The sequence below is a fragment of the Acomys russatus genome, chromosome 4 (assembly GCF_903995435.1).
Source record: "Acomys russatus chromosome 4, mAcoRus1.1, whole genome shotgun sequence".
NCBI classification, from domain to species: domain Eukaryota; kingdom Metazoa; phylum Chordata; class Mammalia; order Rodentia; family Muridae; genus Acomys; species Acomys russatus.
The window spans coordinates 57,489,101-57,510,011 of record NC_067140.1 but is presented as its reverse complement, the minus strand read 5'-3'; the positions used below and the strand labels follow the sequence as shown (position 1 = coordinate 57,510,011).

The 20,911-nt window shown below is 54.2% G+C and overlaps 1 protein-coding gene across 1 annotated transcript; it reads right to left on the bottom strand.

Moving 5' to 3' along the window:
• Positions 1-280: 280 nt before the first annotated feature.
• On the bottom strand, positions 281-19,849 carry Map1a (microtubule associated protein 1A). The gene is made up of 7 exons (XM_051144487.1): positions 19,585-19,849; positions 18,598-18,699; positions 9,729-9,811; positions 9,380-9,520; positions 1,042-9,163; positions 686-903; positions 281-595 (listed from the first exon to the last, which is right to left on the bottom strand). Exons 1-7 carry the CDS (start codon positions 19,820-19,822, stop codon positions 440-442), a joined length of 9,060 nt encoding a protein of 3,019 aa, XP_051000444.1. The 5' UTR covers positions 19,823-19,849; the 3' UTR covers positions 281-439.
• Positions 19,850-20,911: the final 1,062 nt, after the last annotated feature.

Sequence of the window (20,911 nt, the reverse complement as noted above, 5' to 3'; positions counted from 1 at the left end):
CCCTGGTGGGTAGGCTGTAGGAGACAGGAAAGGGCTCAGCTCTGGGCACCTCACTAACAGTGGCCTTCCCTACATCATGTAAATGATTGGCAATCCTTTCTGGGGGTGCCCAATAAATAATGAAGTTCCAGGGGGCGGGGAGGGGTTAATCTCTCTGAAACCCATCTTCATCCAACACCAGCATTTGGCAGTACTAGGACTAGGGGTTTCAGGCATCAGATGACCTTTCATCATTTTGCATCGCCCCTCATTAGCTTTGGTTTTGAAACCCCCAGGAACAGATGAGGGGAAGGACAGTACCTCCCATTTAGCCCAAGTCCTCACAACACAACATTGCCCCCTACCCAGCTCCATTTCCCTCAACCCCAAAGGACTCAGCAGTAGCCATTCTCTAAATGAGCAGTGGGAGTGGATCCTTGGGGAAGGGAGGGTGAGTCTTTCAGAACTCGATCTTGCAGGCTGGAAAGGACTCGTCCTGCATCACCACAGTGCTGCTGCTAGCCAGGACCAGGACGTTCAGCTGCTGCTGTTGCTCATGTGTCTGCTGGTACCACTCACGAGTCACCTCCGTATCATGAGTGGGAATCAGAGTCACCTAAGAGGAAGGAAACATGCCTGAGGTGAGAATGTGAAAGAAAGATAAGCGGAGACAGGAGCCTCTGCCTCGGTGTCTCTTGCTACTCACCTGAAGGTTCTCCCCCCACTGGGCCTTGCCTTCCAGCAGGGCATCCAGCACAGCCCGACTTGGCTCGCCGTTGGCAGGGTCATTCCCACTGACCACATAGTAGGATGCACGCACTCGGCGGAAGAAGTCCAGGTCAGCAGTCTTGCCACTGCAGTGGTTTGGGATATAGGCAAGATCCACATACACAGGAGGGCCGGAACCGCCCTTGGAGCCCAAGGCTGTTGTAGGGACGAACAGATGCATTGTAAAAGCAAACAAACAAATCTTGGTCACCTCCCCACTTGCCTGAACAGCTGGAGTCTTTAGCTAGCCCACATCTACTCCAACCCAGTGTCTCCCACTTCTGATATACTCACTGGATCCTGCCTTGAGTCCATTGACTAAGCCTTTGGACATGGGGCTGTGTCCATCCTTTTCTTCTGCTGAGGTGACCTGGCTTGGAGTGCTGCGTGGTCGGGGTAGGGCCCGGGATGTTCGGTCCACAGGCCCTTTCCCGGGGGTAGGTGACCGTTTCCCCCGAATATCCAGACGCCGAGCAGGAGATGCAGGCTTGGCCCGGCCCGGGGCCCTACGCCCTGGTCGTCCCTGCACCTTTTCTCGTAGTCTCTCAACCCTCCCAGACTCTGAGCTGAGCCCCTCAGGGTCAGCCATGCAAACATCAGGTCGGGGAGGGGATGGGCGAGGGTCTGGTTGGGGGACTGGGGGTGGGTCATGGCCAGGTCTGGGGTGGTGAGTTCCACCAACTCCCCCAGCTTTGTCTACAGGCAAGAAGTCCCCATCTTCATCTGAGTCCAGGGCTGCTTCAGCTGTGATGGACGGACACTCCTCAGTTTCTGGCGGAACATCAGAATCTGACTGTGAGGAGCCTGAGTCACTGCCTGATGTGGGGGGTGTCTCATCAGCCATAGGGCATGGCCCCCCTGTGGGCCCTGGCCTCCCTCCTCGGCGCCGCCCTCCTTTTCCTACCAGCCGAGCTTCTTCAGTAGAAAGGTCACTGTCATCTGTGGATGGGGGCAGAGGTGGGTTCAGGAATGAGGGAGAAAGCTCTCCACAGTGGGGGCGGGGCTCTGTAGCACATCCCTGAGGTCCAGCCTCAACTTCAGGAGAAAGACTGCAGGGTGGGTCCCCGGAGCTCTTCCCAGGACGCAGCTGCTGTTCAGATGAGAGTAGTGTATCTGGCCGGGAGCTCCTCTCAGCTCCCTCAGGCCAGGACCCTCGGTCCCAAGCAGGACAGGCCTCCGCCTCTTCCTTTTCTGCCTTGGCTGCCGCAAGCCCTGGCAAGTTGGGGCTGGATTCTCCCGGGCCATTGGCGGCACGATCTCCAGAGGGGCTCTGGAAGGGGCTTGGCTTCTTCGTGAGTTCCCCTGAGCACTCCGGGCGGCAGGGCAGGGTGCCATCATCCGTGTCTCCAGGCAGGCTTGGGACTGGAGCGGGAGCCAAGTCAAGGGACGCTAAAGGTGCTGGGCTTAGAGGAGTGAGGTCCCAGAGGCTGTGGGCAGCTGTCTCTGCTCCTGGGCCCAGGTCTCCAGCACCCTGTACAGCAGCCTCTAGACCTGGAGGGAAGCGTTCAGCGACGCTTGAAATTACAGGTGTGGTAGCCTCAGAAGATGACCCTTCGGACAGGGCCGGTGAGGCAGGTCGCGGCAGATTGGAGAGGAGAGGGGCCCCAGGAGAGCTGGGTGACGGGAGTTGGGGTAGTGAGGAATCCAGGCTGGGCGCCTTGGTCACTTCCAGGTACTCATCATGCCGGCTTCTGGTTGGAGTTCCTGGAACCAGGGCCAGAGCTCGGTCCCCAGAGAAGGCAAGGGAGCCACAGGGTGCCGAGCGGGGTTCTGCGGGAGAGGGCAGCTGAGGGGGAGCAGGCTGCAAGGAGGAGAAGCCAAAGGCTGAGGCAGGAAAGTCCAGACTTGGTCTGACGGCTCCTAGGTGTGAGTCTGAGGAAAGGCTGGTATGTGCCTCAGTTTCAGGCCACAGTGAGGGGTGGCCTGCAGGCATGGGGTGATGGGGACTAGGGGACATGGCCTCTTTCTCTGGCTGTTCTCGAGCCCCTTTCTCCAGGTCTGAGTCACTAGTACTGTCATTCCAGTGACCTCGGCCTGATTCTTTTGGAGATGGCGTCCTCCTGTCTGGGCTACAGCTTATCGTGCTTCCATTAAGAGGAGGGCTCGGGTCTTTGCTCAGGGAGATAGGGACACGAGGGGGCACTGCCGGAGGGATGAGGCTGGGCTCCACGCTGGACCCTGGCTCAGGCTCTTGCCTAGGAGGTATGGTGGGTCCTGCTAGAGCTGCATAGCTAAAAGTTGGAGTGTCAGACTGGAAAGTTGGAGTGTTAGACTGGAGGCTTTTGGGTGAGACAGGAGAGGAAGGCTCCTTCTCTGAGGCTGTATTGCGGCCAGCAGCCTCCTCCTTGGTTGAGAGGCGTGGGGGCCAATCCCCAGATGCCCCCAGTGGCGGCTCCCTAGTAGGGCAAGCAGGGCCCAGCCCAGTAAGCATCATCTGCTCATAGATGTCTGCGTACTGAAAGCTCCTCTCATCGGGGTAGGGCGTGGGCTCTCTCTGCTCTGGCTCAGTCTGCTCTGTGTCCCGGGTGGGGCTGCGCTCACCAGCTTCTGGGACTGTTGAACTGAAGGAGCTGCTGTCTGGAGCCCCAGCCCCACCCTCGCCTTCTCTCCCCCCTTCAGCTTTACGATAGTCCTTCCCCAGAGGGGAGTATGGTCCACCTTCCAACTCAGCTGCGCCCTCCTGCACAGCAGCCACCACGCTGTCATACTCAGCTATGCCCCAGGAGAAGGGCACAGGAGTATGTGACTCTGTGGCAGATGTCGGGGGAGCTGGAGCTGGAGAGAGGGGTGCAGGAGGCAGGGGTCTATCCTTAGGTACCCATGGTGGGATCTCAGCTAGCCATGAAGGGGCGGTAGGTTCATTCCTCATAGGTGGTGTACACTCAGTGTCTGGGACAGGGCTTTCTTGTCCTGGGGCTGGAGGGACTCTCTGTCCAGTCATCTCAGGTGGGGACGATGGAGCGGAGATGATCTCAAAGGGAGAGCGCGTCAGCTTGTCCTCCTCGTCTGGTGGCAGGCCAACTGGAGACTCGGCAAGCCAGCGCTCCACCTCCAGCCCCTTCTGTGGCAGGGGCTCCTGGAAGTCCTTGAAATCTGAGGCCCAGGGGCTCCGGGGAGTGTGCTGCAACGAGGTCACATCTTGTTCCTCTGCCCCCTCATCAAGAAAAGTACTTTCACGCTCCTCACAGTACCGTGGACGGGCTCCTTCGCCATCTAGCTCATGAGGGAACCAAACCTTCCTCTCACAGCTTAGCTCCCTCCAGTAAGCGTCCTGCTGGAGGGTTACATCTCTGTCTCTCCAATACCGGACTTCTTGCTCAGGAGACTGGCCATCCCAGGCTGGAACCGGCTCCTTCCGTTCTCCAACTGGCTCTCCTCTGATTGGAGATGTGTCTCGCCATCCCTGGACCACATCGTGCTGCTTCCAGTATCGCTCTTCCTGCTCTTGGACCTTGCCACCCTGCACGGGGCTCTCTTCCAGCCCCAAAACGCTAATCTTCCCCAGGACAGCTTCATCCTGCTGCTCCGCAGCCTTGGCCTCTTCTGGAGTCTTTTGGTCAAGGATTGTCTCTTTCAATGTCGTGGTTTTATCTTCCAAGAACGAGCTCTTCTGGCCCTGAGTTCTGTCCTCCTGTGGGGTCCCATCTTTCTGTTCAGCAGGCCTGTTGTCATGGTCCAGCGCAGCACCCTTCTTCCCTCGGGCCCAGTCTTTCTGTTCTGAGACCTTGCCTTTGTCTTCTGAGACCTCATCCTTCTGTTCTTCATCAGCATCACCTTTCTGTCCCAGAGCTCCATCTGTCTGCGTTGGTTCATGGGTGCTGTGCTCTGGAGTCCTGTCTTTCTGTTCTAATCCTCTGTCTACCGGGGTCTCATCTTTCGGCTCTAAGACCTTATCTCTTTTATCTAAATCTCGGTGCTCTTGTTCTCGGTCTTTTGGTTCAGCGGCTTGGGTCTGTAGCAGGACTGCGTCCTTTTGTTCTGATGCCTTGTCCTTCTCTCCTGGGACCTGGTCCTTTCGCTCTAGGTCTTTGTCTTTGGGTTCAGGCCCCTTGCCCAGCTCCACGGCTGCACCCTGGTGGTCTGAGGCTCCGTCTTTCTGTCGTGATGTCTGAGCCTGCTGGTCGCCACACTTCTCCTTTCCACCTAGAGCCTCATCTTTCTGAGGCACAGCCGAGTCCTGCTCGACAGCAACCTTCTCCTGCACAGTCCAGCCCTTCTGCTGCAGGGCCTCTTGCTCTAGCTCAAGTCCCTTTTCCTTCCGCTCAGCAGCTCTGTCTCTCAACCCTGGAGCTTTGCCTTCCCAGTCCACGGCAAGGTCTTCCACAGCAGGACTTGACAAAGACTCGGGACTCTTGGTGAGAGAGCTATCAGATGTCATGATGTGTCCAGCAGGGCCTGTGACCTCCCCAGGTGACAGAGCAGAGTGAAACAAAGAGCTGCTGGGTAATTTTCCAGCAGGGCTCTCATCTGTGACATCTGCCTCTCCAGCAGCAGCAGCTGCAGGAAGTGACACTGTGGCTATGTGGGGCTCTGGAATGGACACAGAAGTTGGGTAGCAAGAGGCATCTTCAGCCTTCATCAGAGGCCCCTTTTCTTCCTTTCCTGGGCCTAGTTCCCCAAACTGGAGGGTGCCAAGACTTTCTGGAGAGAGCTGCTTGGAAGAGATATCCAGAGAGGTCTCTTTGCTAGGACTCTCTTCTGAGAAAGAAAGTGACTGGGTGTCTTCTGGGGATACCATTGGCCAAAGGTCTTTGTGTAGATGCGGCTCCTTCAGGCTACAGGGGGATCTGGGGGTGGCTTCTTGTCTGGCAGTGTCTGGGGAGACTACACTGAGGACCGACAAGGACTCTGCATCTTCAGGGGAAAGGCTTTGATCGGTGAGCCGAAGTACCTCATCTCTCTGAGGTTCACTGGGTTCTTCAAGCGGTGCCCTCGCTTCCCTAGGAAGGGCTTCTGCTCCCAGAATTGGACCTGCCTCTCCGCTCTCAAACACTATTGCTTTGTCTTGTTCTGGAAACAGTTGAATGGTACAGCCAGTCTGACCCCCAACAATGCTGATAGGAGCATCCTGGGCTTGGGGGCTCCTGGACAGAGGTACTGTTCCTTCTTCTGGTATGCCCTTCTCGAGCCCCGGCTTGACAGTCTGCTCTTCAGCATCTTCCTTAGCCACACCTGGCATGTGCTTTGTGTCTCCCCAGGAGTCTTCCTGGAAGTCTTGAGGCTCAGACTGTTCTTCCACTGGGGACTGATGAAAGGGTGTGTGGGTGGCACTGGGTGGGCCAGATGGTGGTGGAGACGCCATCTTCACTGTGCTATCATCTGGACTGAGGCACCGTTCCTCCACTTCTCCAAGGGCTGGCTCCCCTGGGTGTAGGGCATGTCCGGGGACACCAAACATGGCAGCATACTGACTGGGCAGTTTCTCAGATGCTGTTATGTTTTTCTCTTCCTTTCCCACAGCTTTCTCCCCAATCAAGCCTCTCCCGACAGCCTCTCCTTTCTTCTCCGACTCCCCAGTCACTGAGAAATCCTCACAGGGTGGGGACTTGAAGCCCTTATCTTCTTCCAGTGAAGAGGTGGGTGAGATGGTACCAGCTGACGGCACATAGTCCAAGCCCTGAGTGGCCTCAGTGCGGGAAGAGGGGATACTTGTGACCGTGTCGAGCAACAAGGAGCTCTTGCCTGTCTCCTCTGTCTGGGGAGCTGTGAGTGAAGCCACAGATTGGTCCTCGGCCACCGATGTGGCAAAGGAAGAGAGTTTGTCACACTCGGTGATTGATGTGGCCGAAGATACATGCTCTTCTTCAGCCAAAGGGGCGGCGACCATGTTGGGAGGGTAAGTGAGTTCAGTCTCAGGTGCCCCGTAAGATTTGCCTGAGGTGGCAGGAACAGTACTATCTACGGACTGGCTGGCTTCAAAGGGGCCAGGACCTTCAGGCCCAGAAAGGTCATAGGTACTTGTAAGAAATCTGGGCGGGGCTGGGCGTTCTTCTGGCTCATCATGGATCTCCTCATCTGAAATAGTCTGCTCGGTCTCCGAGTAGCCAGGGATGGTCTCATCCTGAATGTAAGAGACATGCTCGGTGGCTCCAGCCGGTGTGGCCAAGCTGCTCAGGAATGATGATGCCTCCTTCTCGGGCCCCTTGGCCTGGAATCCCAGTTCCCGGCCCCCAGGAGCGTCTCTGCTCTTTGGGACTACTTTTAAGGCTTCTTGCAGATGCTTTTGATAAAAACTCTCAGCCTTTGTCTCTTCTTCATCCTCATCCGAAGGGTGAACCTCTTCCATTTCTTCTAACTCAGCCTTTTCTATCACATCCTCCTTTACCTCAGGTTCGCTCTCCTCCCTGGCCTCCGCGCTCTCTGGGATCTTCTCTGCTTCTGTCTGCTTCTTTTCCTCCCAGGCTTCTTTCTCTTTTTCTGCCTCAGCCCCTGAGTCTGGGTATCTGTCCTTGCTCCCTGTTTCCTTGGGGAAGTCTGGGGTGACCTCTTGCTCCCTTATCACATGTTCTTCTTGTTCGGGCCCTGGGACGGAGGGTTCTGTGACCTGGGTGGCTGTGATTGGGCGTCCCTGCTCTGCACTATCTACAGGGAGTGGTTTCTCGCCTAGTCCTGTGTCCCTTTGATCAGCCAGCAAACCTTTCTCCTCACGCTTCAACTCCTCAAAGTCCTGGGTGAGGTCCTCTGGTGAGGACAAGGCTGACTCTCGGGGCGCACTGACAGGTGGGGGCGGCACAGCCCCCTTCTGGGCTGGGGGTGTCCGGGGCTCAGAAGACAACTCTTTTTCCCCACGGGCAGCTCGTCCTTTGTCCACCTTGACCCTTCCAGGGGCCTTGGCTTTATAGAGGGTCTTACGGACCTCAGGGGTAAAAGGCTTCAGGTCTGGTTTGGAGAATTTCTTGACCTCAGGTTTGGTATCTTTCCTCTTGTCGTCCTTCTTGGTGTCCTTTTTCTCTTCCTTCCTCCCTTCCTCCTTCTTGAGCTCCTTCCTCTCCTTCTTGAGCTCCTTCCTCTCCTTGTCCTTCTTCTCCTCCAGCTTTGATATCTTTTCCTTCGGGTGCTTCTTCCCCACTTTGTCCTTGATCAGCTTTCGTTTCTCAGCCTTCAGTGCCTCGCTTGACTCTGCCCTCGCCCTCTCTGCCTTGGAGGCTTTCTCTGGGGGCTTCTCGAATGGTTCTTTTGCTTTCTTTTCTGTCTTGGCTAACTCCTTGGCCAGCTCTGAGCGGGCCTCCTTGGCTCCCTCTTCCAACACCTCCTCGCGTTTGGCCAGCTTGCTCGCCGCTGTCTTGGGAGCAGCTTTGAGGCTCTCCTTGCTGTCAGCCCGATGTTTGATTTTGCTGGGTTTCAAGTTGGCAGGCACGGCCCCAGCAGCCAGATCCTTCTGTGTCGCCACAGGGTAGCGCAGGAAGTCCAGGTGCCGAAGCTTTTCCAAGCCCTCTAAGATCTTGTTCTGGGGAGCATTTCCTGGGAAAAGCACGCGTACAATCTTCTCAGTAGGGTTGGCTGGGAGCCAGACCACCAGAGCCGTGATGGAGGTCAGGTAGGGGACAGAAATCTCTGCTTCCTTCCCATTGGCCAGGACAATGCCTGTCTTGGCTTTACTATTGCCCGCCCACTTCTGCATGAGGAACTGCATCTCCTTGCTGTCCTTGACAGGGTTGAGGACGTACATGTCCAGCCGACCCACGCCCATCTTGTGGAAGAGGGTCAGTGGCTCAATGGTGTTGCTGACCACACGATACAGAGGCTCAGCTTGGATGCCCAGGCGGTTTAGGTGCTGAAGGGTAAGACAGGCTTCCTCAATGCTGCGCTTGGCCTTGCGGGAGGCATCAGGCAGCCGGAGCTTATCGGGGACATTGAAGAACACAACGCCAAGCTCAGGGGAGATGAGGTTCTTCACCCAGTCGCTGTAGCTGCTGGAGCCCTGGGACTGCTCCTCCTCCAGCTCAGCCACTTTGCGCTGAAGGAGCCCATTGATGCCTGGCAGATTGTCAGCCCCAATGTGTGTGAGCAGCACGGAGTCGATGCGGTCGAGGTGTCGTACCAGCTTCCAGAAGCACGACTTGCGGTCTGAGCCACCGTCCACCAAAATGTTAAAACCGTTGACAGCAAAAAGAGCAGAGTCCCCACGGCCGCCGGGAAAGATGTAGCAACAAGGCTTGGAGAGCTTGAGGAAGCCTCCTGAGGTGGGGGGTTCAAGCAGGTCGAACGGGGATGGCACATCCACAGTCTCAGAGACATACTCGGAGAACTCAGCCACACCATCCATGGTGGGTAACACAGGTTCAGGATTTAGCCGGAGGTGCAAGGTCTCTTGGGAGCTGGACAATCCCAGGTGGCTCCAGTCACCTTCCCCTAAGCAGGAAACGGTGAGGAAGGCCTGGATCCCAGGGTCTCTATTGCTGAACAACTGGGTAATCTGGAGGGACGGGAGAGAGAAGCTGATCACGTCATTGGGGTGGTCTTAGTCTGACTCAGATTCCGCCCCCTAAGCTTTACCTGTTTCTGATATAAATGTACCCTCCTGTCAGGGCTCCCGGTGGTCAAACAATACGAAACCTTTCCTTGCCTTTCCCCCACAATTTAAATCCTGTCCCTTGTCTTCTTCTTCCCAGACACTCAGCAGGGAACTTACCTCAGGACTGTGAAGGACCTGGGCAAAGTTCTGATAGGAATAGGTACCAGTCTGTAGGATAAGGTCTCCCTCAGGTTCTAAAGTCTGTCCACTCAAGATGAGAAGTTTGTGAGCTGATGGGCTACTGAGAAGATGGTGAACCTGAAATGGAGGAGGGTAGAGAGGGCACAGATATGGGGAACCCAGGGAAAGGCACTGCAAACCCCTGCCACACCCCCATGCAGTAATATAAGGGCATGCTCCTTACTGGTGCCCCCCAAGTGTGGCTGAGGATTACAAGTCAGCTCCTACAGTAGCCAAGAGGTAGTGGCGCCACAGAGGGCAGGCTGCAGCGAGGCCCAGGCCTTACCTCTGAGCTGATGCTGTCTGCACTGGGGTTCACTAGGATGATGGCCTCTAGAATCTCACTCTGGTGGCAGAGGGTCCTCTGGCCTAAGGGAGAGATGTAGGCATTTGTTCTGAAGTTTGTAGGTATTGACTTAAAATGAGAAGCACTGTGAGGGACAGGAGAGGTAAGAGTAAATGACCAGAAGTAACCTTGACCCTGCCATCTAGGAAACCTCTAAGTAAGGTCTAGGAACTGCCTCCTCCAGCCTTTGCCCATCAGGACTTCTCCTTCCTGTGCCCCACGGAAGCTGACTGCTCTCTTCCCTCAATCTGCCACGCCCTCTGCTGACCAGGCCCCGCCCCTTTGCCCAGACTGTCAGCCCCTGTTGACAAGAAGCTTTTTGTCCCTCAGGAGCACTAGGTTCCTGGCGCTGCCTGGGGACTGGGGTGAGGGGAACTCAGCTGGAGGGAGGGCTCCTGGGATGGCGGTCTTTACTGAGCTTGCTGTGCCTTCGCCCTCAGACAGTACAGAGAAATAGGAGCTTCTGTCCCTGCCTAGTCCCCACCCTTCCCCCCTCCACTCCCCAGTTCAAGGACAGAATTCCTGTTTGAGAAGATTATGGACACAGGTGGCAACTCGGTTCTTGGTTTTTTGGTTTTTTTTTCCCCCATGAGACAGGGTTTTTCTGTGTTAGCCTTGGCTGTCCTGGACTCACCTTGTAGACCAGGCTGACCTCCAATTTACAGAGATCTGCCTGCCTCTGCCTCCCGAGTGCTGGGATTAAAGGCGTGCGCCACCACGCCTGGCTGCAACTCAGTTGCTTCTTGGAGTGGACAGAAAATTCTAACTTGCTGTTCTGTTCTCTGACTCGGCCAAATCTTCAGTTAGAGCCATGCATACAGTTCTCAAGTGCTTCACAGCTCCCTCTCCTAAATCACCTCCCTGTTCCCAGGCTTCAGAGACACCTAGCTCACTGCCCAACTTATCCCTTGTGAACAGCTTCTTGTCTCAGCCAGTGGGTATAGGAAGCAAGTGGTTAGGTTGGTTCAAAAATAAGAAACAGGTCAGTGATGCCCCTGCCAAGCATGACACTGGAGTTTAATCCCCAGGACTGGAGGTGGGAAGAGAACCAACTCCTGCAAGCTATTCTTGACCCACCTATATGTGCACGCACGTGTGCGCGCACACACACATACACACACCCCAAAAATAAAAACAACAGCAAGCTGGGCATGGTGGTATACACTTTTAATCTAGAGGCAAAGGCAGTGGATTTCTGTGAATTCAAGGACAGCCAGAGCTGCAAAAAGTCCAAACCAAAACAACCACCACTACCACCACCAGCAGCAGCAGCCAGGAAACAAGGAAGGAGAGAGTTGAGGTATTGCTCAGGACAAGAAAAAGATGACACCCCCAGACTCTCCCTAGAGCTTTCTCCAGACTCACATAAAATACAGAGAAAGTAAAGAAAGTGGTGGGTGAGACAGATGCTCATGTAACTGATCTTCCAGGCTCCTCCTGCCCACCCTCCTCCACTTCATCAGGGTTGCAGCCACTGTAGGGTTAACCTTAGAGGAAACTGGAGGCTGCTGGGAGGGGAGGCTCATAGTCTGTTCCCAGAGCCCTCTTCTGTGATTCCTACTCCCTTTTCTTTCTGAGGCTGGGACGCAGTGGCTGGGGCCAGGGGGCCTTTAGTAGGATGATCAGGCTGACCAGGCCACAGATGCTGTAAATGCAGCTGTGGGGAAAATGAGGACTTTGGAGACTCAAATCCTATGCAGGGCATGTTGGGCCCAAGAGGAGCCCAAGGGTCCTCTTCAATGAACTTGGAAACCCAGGGATACTTTGGGGTCACCTCGGAGGCAGGCAGGGGCAGGGCAGGGCTTAAGCAGCCAGGGAGATCAACACCCTTCTCCAGGACTCCCCCAACACAAGGTCACACTTTTAATCTAGGCGGAGCAGAAAGCCACGTCCTCTCCAGCTACCATCTGCACTCAGCTCCCCTCAGCAGCTTCACGGTCCCCTGTGTATCCTCAGGAGACCTCTGATCCCACTTCCTGTCCTGACACAAGACCCCAGCCCTAGCCCTGGGAGGCCAGTCCCTTATGTCCCGAGTCCCTCCTCAGCCTGGGGGAAAGCCCTGGGTCTCTTTTCTGCTCCCCAGCTCTTCTGTATTCACGCAGAGGACTGGAGCTTTTAGAGGCCGGAGCTTTTCCCGTGGCCGGTGCTGTGGTGGGGGGTGGCCTCCGGGTGTGACGCTGAGTGGGCAGGAGGGCAGGTGTCTCCGCAGTGAGGCAGAAGGTGTGTGTGGGGGTGCTCAGGCAGCTGCAGTTTGCCGCAGTGTGTGAGTGTGTGTGTGTGAGTGTGCGCGCTGAGCTCAGCCTCCAGCTCCGCCCCCACCCCCCACCCCAGCATGACAAGTCATTTTCTTGGCTGCCTCTGCATGGGGGTTGGGGGTAGGGATGGGGGTGCACACAGAGAGGGAGAAGAAACTGGCTTCTCTGCTGAAGAGTCCCCATCTTGGGGGGGAAAAAAGCATAGATGAGGTGAGGGTGGGGCAGAGAAAGGAAACCCATGGGGTTGACAGGACCCGGAATGCGCGGCAGCTGCTGAGGAGACAGTGCTCTGGAGCTCCTCAGAGAGCTCCTCAGAGAGGCCACAAAGGGGGCCTTACAGCCCCAGGCTCAAGCTGGCCACAGGGAATGGGGTGGAAGAGCCAAAAACAAACCAGTCTGCCTGTGAAGAGGCACATGCCACGTTTTAGTGACCTGTCCTTCCTTCCCATCTCTTCCACAGTGTGACCCACCTTTTCTTACTTGGCAAAAACTCACCCCGAAATAGGAGCAGCTCAACAATCTTAGCAGCTGACAACCCAAAGGCCTTCCCTGTAGGTAAATTCCCCCTTCCTCTCAGATTCTTCTGTTTTCCCCTTAAAGACATAGCCCCCAAATTCCTCCCGTGCCCTGGTTGCCAGGCAAAGCCAGTGGCACCACCCTCTCTTGCCGCCTCTCAGCTGATGGTCCCCACCCCCACCTAGTACAGAGGTGGACTGTCACAGCCCCTGTTGGTTCCACTGGCTCTGAACCCTAGCCAGTAATCTTCACCTCCTCTCTCCCTCCTTCCATCCAGCCTTCCCACCAGGCTAGCCCAGGTCCAGGCACATCAGATTTACAAGGTGTCAGCCACCCCTAGCCTAACTTCCTATTACTGCACCCCCATCCCTCTGCCATGCCATGCCCTCCTGTTAGGCTCTTACCCTGGGGTGTGGGAGGGAGCCCCTCATGGAGGCATCGGTGTGGGCTCCGGCCTTAGCCGGGCAGCTTCAGGGAAGAGTCTGCCGCACTTGGGGTGGGAGTGAGGGGGGGCTGCTTGTCGGGGAGGGCGGTGCCAGGGCGGGGAAGAGGGGCTGGTCTCTGACGAGGCACTGGAGATTTAACTGTTTCTTGGCCTTCACAGTGTCAACGGTCTAGTGTTTCTGCTTGACTGTGGGGAAGGGGAGGGAGCTAAGGGGTTGTCCAGCAGTTCAAAGAGCCAGAGCGACCTCCTGCAGCTCTGAGTACCTTCTCCCCAAAGCGTATTCAGTTAAGATATACACTCTTTCAGCATCAACCAAAGGCCCAAAGCCTCACACACTGAGGCACAAAGCCAGCTACAGCCCTCCCCCTTCTTCCTCTTAGGAACCATCTGCTACCTCTCCCCTCTGATGGACCCAGAGAATGACCTTCAGTCACTGCAAGAGCAGGAGACAAAGAGGCAGCCCACTCCCCAAGCGAGGGGAGCAGTGTGAGGGTGGTGAGTGATGTGGTCGGACGGAGCTGTTATGAACCACACCAATAAGGAACTAAGGAGGACAAAAATGTGTCTCGTTTTAGATTGGAGGGTACTGTGAAATTCCGGAGCCCTCTGGGGAGGGGCACAGGGACCCTGGGAGCTGCATGCAGCTCTGCGCTGATTGCTGCAAGGCTGTAAGAGCTCCAACACACTGCTCTGAGTCCTCGCTCTCAGGAGGCTGTGTAAGGGTAAGGGAGGCTTCCGCCTTTCAGTGAAGGGGTTAACAAGGACCAAGAATCATCGCCAGAGGAGCCCACGCTCAAGCAAAGCTTTCTTTCTATAGACCAATCTGATACAAAGGACTCTTTGGGTTAGAAATGCTCTTAGGATGACCCTGTAGGCTATTTGGGTCTTGACTCCTTCTCATCCCTTCCTCTCTCTGTCGCTTTGCTGTGTCTGTCTGTCTTGATCTTGAACCTTCTTATAGTGACCTTGTGCCCTTAGACTCAGCCTCTGCCTTAGCTGGCAAGATGCAAAAGAAAGATCTGGAGCGCTGGAGCAAACACTCATCTTGCCCTGTGATGTTCTTGCTCTTATATCCTGCCCTCCCCACATTAACCCTCTCTGGGTGTGGTCAGCTCTTTCCGCCCACTTACTGGCCAGCCCCAGCCCTACCCTAGCTCCAGGCTGCCAAGGACTACTTTTGAAGGTCAGAGAAGCCAAAATAGTCTCTGCTCTCAGCAACCCCCGCCCCAACCCCACTATAGCTACAGCCAGAGGAGAGGAGTAGCTGAGTCACCAGTAGTCTGGGGAACAGGGGGAACGGAAGGAGAAGAACCCTTGTAGGGATCCAGGATGCAAAGCAGAGCCGTGGCCATATCGCCATTTGGCTAGGAGGCCACCTGCACAGACCGACACACAGGATGTAAACCAGGCTCAGCTCCCATCATCACAGAACAGTGGTGCCCTCCCTTCTGCAAGTGCACCACTCTTCTTTCTTTCTTTTTTGGTTTTTTGAGACAGGGTCTCTCTGTGTAGCCCTGGCTGTCCTGGACTCGCTTTGTAGACCAGGCTGGCCTCGAACTCACAGCAATCCACCTGCCTCTGCCTCCAGAGAGCCGGGATTAAAAGCGTGCGCCGCCGCCGCCACCACCACCACCACCACCCCGCACATCACTCTTATTTCATTCTGCCTTCAGCTTCCTGCCTCCTCTCCGCTTTTGGGGGCTCTAGCTCTCTCAGGGTTGGAGAGCGCGTGATGTTGGTAGGCTTTGGGCTTGAGAACACAATAGTATTTCCTAACTGAAAGCAGAGCCCACCTTTGTTCTCAGCCGCACACCCCAACACCACACCTTGGACATGGTTCCAGGTCACAGTTGGTTTTCCTTCCCTCCACAGCCACTTGTGACAGAAAGCCCTTGGCCCTTCATCCCTCTCTCCTGCCGTGAAAAGGTGAGTCGCCAAAGATGAGAGGCAGGCTTGAGTAACCTCTGACTTCACACCTGATGCCACTTTCTGAGCCACACCACTACACAAGTCAGTCAGACAATCTCAGACCTTGCCTTCTGGACCAGCAAATGCGTATATTAGTGGCACCCTTCAACCATGCAGTGAGGACTGGCTTCATCTGCAGAAAAAGTTCCTCTTCCTGCCTAGAATCTGAACCTTGCAATGCGCACATGTGATGATAGCTCTCTTTTTGTAGAAGGTTTCAGGATGAGTACCCTAAATCAGAATCCCAGACCAAACTAGCACTGGAATATCCTAAGTCCTCAGACAAAAACCAAAACTAAAGATGTTCATAAATGAGGCTTGCCTTCTGTTTCTCTCTCTCTCTCTCTCTCTCTCTCTCTCTCTCTCTCTCTGTGTGTGTGTGTGTGTGTGTGTGTGTGTGTGTGTGTGTTTGTTTTTCTAGACAGGGTTTCTCTGTGTAGCCTTGGCTGTCCTGGACTATCTTTGTAGACCGAGCTAGCCTCCAGAGGGCTGGGATTAAAGGTGTGTGCCACCACACTGGGCTCTGTTCATCTCTCTCTCTCTCTCTCTCTCTCTCTCTCTCTCTCTCTCTCTCTCTCTCTCTCTTTCTCTCTCTCTCTGCCTTCTGATTTCAGATAACAACGTAACCCTCTAATGTAGGGTCCTCTGAGCACATGAATGAAACAGAGTCAGACAGGAGGACTAAACAGGGTTCCTCAGCCTTCCCCTCTCCACCCTGCTCACTTCTTTCTAGCTCTCCAGGGTAGCCCAGACTGGTCATGGACTTGCTATGTAGCCAAGGATGATCCTCTGCCTCTACTCCCCAAGTGCTAGGACTCCAAGCCTGTGCCACCACACCAGGCTAGCCTGTGCTTCTTAGTCTTAGAATACTATTCCTCCCTTTTCTATCAACAGTAGATGTCTCCATTTTATTGAAAATCTATAGCCACGCGGCAGTGTGTTGGCCCATCATTCCCTGCCCCCACCCCTGTGGATCCAGGGCCTTCTGTATGTTAGGTAGGCCCTCTACCACCAGGCTACATCCCAGGCCTTAAACTCTGCTTCCTAAGTTTTTCTACAGTTGTGTTAAAAAACGCTTAGAAGATTCAGGGATTCTGAGGAAGAAGTAGGAGCTATAAATGGAAGGCCCCACGTCTCTGCTGAAGACTGATCAGAAAGCTACCCTTTAAAGCTTTGTTCCAGACTTGACCACTAGAAGGAGCTGAGCCAGGCCACTGACTATCTGAGAGCCCCTTCTTTTCTGTGTGTGTGTGTGTGTGTGTGTGTGTGTGTGTGTGTGTGTGTTGGGGCGGGACTATAAATGTACAGGGGTGGGCCCTAGGAATAATTGCACTCTTTCTGTCATTGTAAAATGTATTTTGTTCCTTTATTATTTTGGCCATGATGGTCTCCCCTATAAAGTAAGCCCCAAAGGTCAAGCAAGTCTAGAGGCACTTAGTGTATTTCCTTGAGCTCGCCCAGCTTTTGGCTACCTTAGCCCATTCACTCAAAGGAGGCTAAGGGAAGAGGCAGTGTCTGCAGCTGTTTTGAGCAGACTGTGTGCTGGGACAGCTGAAAGAGAAGCCAGCAGGGGTGGGGCTGTGGCTGCCTTAAGCTCTTTGTGGGTTCCCTGCTCCAGGAAGTTCTCCACTCTTCTCCAGGGACAGAGACCACCATGAAAATGTCTAAACCTAAAACAAATCTATATGCTAAAAGTAAACTCTACTCTTGGATGGATGACCCCAAGCCTCTTGAGGACACCATAGCAAAACTCAGATTAAAGAGTTCAGTAGGTCTTTCTTTCTTTCTTTCTTTCTTTCTTTTTCTTTTTTCTTTTTTTTGTTTTTTTTGTTTTTTTTGGTTTTTTGTTTGTTTTGTTTTGTTTTGTTTTGTTTGAGACAGGGTAGTCTTGGCTGTCCTGGACTCACTTTGTAGAACAGGCTGGTGGCCTTGAACTCACAGAGATCTGCCTGCCTCTGTCTCCTGAGTGCTGGGATTAAAGGCATGCACCACCATGCCTGGCCACCAGTAGGTACTTCTACACCAGTGCTTGCTTCTGAGAAGTTCCTGAGAGCATGACCCCCTGCAAGCCTCTTCCCAAACGTTCCCTTTGTCCTAATCTGAAGAACAACGGAATAACGGAGGATGCCACGACATGGGCAATTCTCTACAGAAGGCAATCTCAAAAGGGTGAGTGGCTAGTTTTACAGGAAGTCAGTCCCAGCAGGAAGCGGCCAGCTTCATACTTTCTAAGTTGCTGCATGTATTCCGTGTTATCATGGAGCTTCAGTCATGTTAACCTCATTTTCTCCAACTTCTAAGCAGCGGCTCATGAAAAACGATCTATGAGGAAGTGACCAAAGGTCTGCCAGACTGGAGGAGCGGACAGAGGGGGCCATCTCCTGTTCTAAACAGTGGAGAATCACCGGCGTGTGAACGGACAGAGGGGCCATCTCCTGTTCTAAACAGTGGAGAATCGCCGGCGTGTGAACGGACAGAGGGGCCATCTCCTGTTCTAAACAGTGGAGAATCGCCGGCGTGTGAACGGACAGGGGGCCATCTCCTGTTCTAAACAGTGGAGAATCGCCAGCGTGTGAGCGGACAGAGGGGGCCATCTCCTGTTCTAAACAGTGGAGAATCGCCGGCTTGTGAGTTCTGTTGTTCAAGGACAGTGACTATCCAGCTACATGGATTCACATTCTCTAAAACTACATGGAAGCGGTGTGGTGGCACATGCCTCCAACCCTCGCTCTCAGGAGGTGGCACATGCCTCCAACCCTCGCTCTCAGGAGGTGGCACATGCCTCCAACCCTCGCTCTCAGGAGGTAGAGGCAAGGAGGACAAGAAGTTCGATAGCATCCTAGACTACATGTCAAGTTTAAGGTCAGCTTGGACTATATAGTGAGACCCTGTTCTTTAAAAAAGAAAGTTGCATAGATTTGGTGTGTCAACATTTACAATAATATGACCAGAGGCCCAACATCTTTACCAAGGGATGTAGGACTTTCACAGTACTCTCTCTGTGTAGACATCTGCCATAGAATGCTAATTAAAATCATATCTCACATTTCTAGACTGCTTCTCCCACGCAGCAGAGCTGATCTCAGAACCGAGCCTCAGAAATCCAGGGGACCTTTGTCCCAGCCTGGATCTGAGGGTGCTCATCTGATCAGCCTTTGGTAGCAGCATTCTGCTCTGCTCTGAAGATCTGTTGGCTAAGCCAAGAGGAAACAGAAAGGAATCCTGGAGGGTGGGCTGTGAGAAACAAGGGTCTGGGAGGTGAGTGAATCATTCTGGGATGTTTATATGCGGAAGCCGGGCAGCTGGGGTATGCACAGAGGAGAAAAAAAAAAAAAAAAAAAAAAAAAAAAAAAAAAGCTGCGTTTTTGCCTGCAAGTGATTTGATCACTTTCTTAGTGCTTGTTGACAATGACCTTCCTGACCAAATTATGTTCTACCATCACATGCTGTGTTTGCAGCCTGTGCTGGGGACTATCCACAGCATGTAGATAGCTGGGGAGTCATCAAAAATCCAACCCTTCCTGCCTACCCGAACTTCCCACAAGGCCAGTTCTGCCCTGGATACTGGACCTCTCCTCTTCCAGCCCACACCCAAAGGACTGAGACAAATGACCCTGGTCCTAACCTTTGACCTCTGAGGAGAAGTGAGCTAGGTGCCGGGTAATGAAGAGTTTCAACTGTTGGTTCAAGTCAAAGGACGATAAGTCAATGTTCCAGGAGAGAATCCCTGTGAAAGAAAGAAAGAGAAAAAAAGAGGGCTCTAGGCAAAGTCATCTGGTGGGACTGCAGAAAGCACTGTCAAGCTCCTGGAAGAAGGAAGGGAAGGGAAGGGAAGCAATACCTCTACGAAGGATAACTGGTACCTATGTGCATCTCTCAACCTGCTTTTTCCACTTTGTGGGTACCACAGGGCAAAGAGCAGAGTTTAGACTAAATTCAGTAATAAATGAGCTTGTAGATTTTGTTTTGCGAGGCTGTCCAGTTATGGTAGACGTGACATCCAAGGATCTAGTCCCATATACTGTAGGTTTCCATAATGCTTCCTCTTGCTAAATTAGATTGTAGACTCTCCTATGTCCCCCTCCCTTACCTCCACCCTCTTAGGAGGCTTGCTTCCACCCGCAGGTGGCTCCATCCGCAGCACTGCGCCACAGGCACAGCTGAGGGAGGTGAGCTGAGGAGCCACGAAGGTCACTCTCTCAACTTGGCTACCAGCATTCAGAGGGTTGAGATGTATATCCTGCGTTCAAAAAGCCCCCCTAAAGAAGAAACCGTAAGGTAGGGTCGTGGACTTTTCAGGGTCTGGTGAGGACTTTCAAATATCTGGTCGAGACGCTGCGGGAAAGGGGTGTGACCAGAGGGACACCAGGGTTTGCACTGAGCTCCTCCTGCTCCTGGAGACTGCGGGATGGCATGGGGTATGTGGGAAGGATGGGCAAGCAAGATGTTGGCAGCTCAAGAGACACATGCATAGAAGATGCAGGTGACAGGGGCGCAGGTCTCGGGAAGTGCACACAGAGATGGATGATACAGAAGTGTGCACTGGGAGATGAATGCAGATGGTGGAGATGCATGGATAGAGTGCTGCGGGACAGCCAAGACAGTGGCTCACCTTGTTCAAGGTGGGCCCGCACGGCCCTCAGCTGACTCTCTGTACCAATATCGCCGATTACGATGAGCAAGGAGTATTTCCGTAGGTCCCAGCGCGCCGCCGCCACCGTGGCACCGGCCTTGCACAGAGGCTCCGCGGGGTTCTGAGCCGGCGATTTGCCGGGGCTCCCGAGCCCCAGCTCCAGAGTTGTCTCCATGGCAACGCTGCCAGGCCTCGCGGTCCCGGCCTCGGTCGCCATGGAAACTCCCGCGGAGCGCTAGGCTGGCTGCGTCCGCTGCAGGAAGAGTGCGCGCGGTTCTTAAAGGCCGGCGACAAGAGCTGCTCATTGGTCGCTGCCTTCTAGGGGCGGGGCTAAATCGCCGCAGGGGCGGGGCCGGGATGCAGTCAAGGTGGCTCTGCGCACCGCTTCGCGTTGGGGTGGTAGCCGCAGTCATCCACCTGCAGTTTTCCCGACCAAGTTTCCCTGCCGTCTTGAGCTGGGGAAGAGGTTCTATGGGACCCAGCAAGGGGCGGAGGACAACATTTAATTAGGTTGTGTTTGCTTTGAGCACTCTATGTGGTAGTTCCACCGTCTCTTCCGAACCGTGGGAGCCATCTTACCCCTCACTGTCTGGGAGTTACAATATTGGTCTCCATCTGGGTGGTATCGATATCTGCATGATTTTCCCCTTCCGCTGCCAGCCAGAGTCTTGGTCACCATCCTGGGTTTCCCTGTCCTTTCCCCCAGCTCTGGGCGTGGTGAAGCAAGCTTCGCAGTATTGGAAGGGACAGGATGACCTTCCTGCCCCAAGTCCCTGGTGAGTTGTTATTCCAAGGATAGTGGTTGGCTAGTCTCCATCTCTGCTGAATGCAATGAGGTCAGACTGCAGCAAGGAGGATTTGAGTAAAACCCAGGAAAGAACTTCCCAACTGCTAGTGTCCCTGTAATTACTGTACAGAACTGAATTAATATTTGTATTCTATTCTCTCTCCCTTTCCTCCCCTCCTTCCCCACCCCCTTCCTCTACATTATGCCTCACCCTGAGTCATTCTGTTGTATGTATCAGACAGAGGCCTGTATTTAGGCTCCAGCTTTTTCTTCCATTTACCTTGCACTTTAGAGATGGTAGAAGAGAAGAGGGGCCTCGGAGATGGCTCCATTGGTAAAGCAGTCCCCTTGCAAGCATAAGTTCAGATCCTCAGAACCCTAAAAAGCCAGGCACAGTGGTGTGTACTTAAAACCCCAGAGATGGGGAGATAGCGGGAGAGGCAGGTGGATCCCTGGAAGCTTGCTGGCCAGCTAGCCTAGCCCGCGTAGTGAAGTTCCAGGCCAGCGAGAGACTCTACT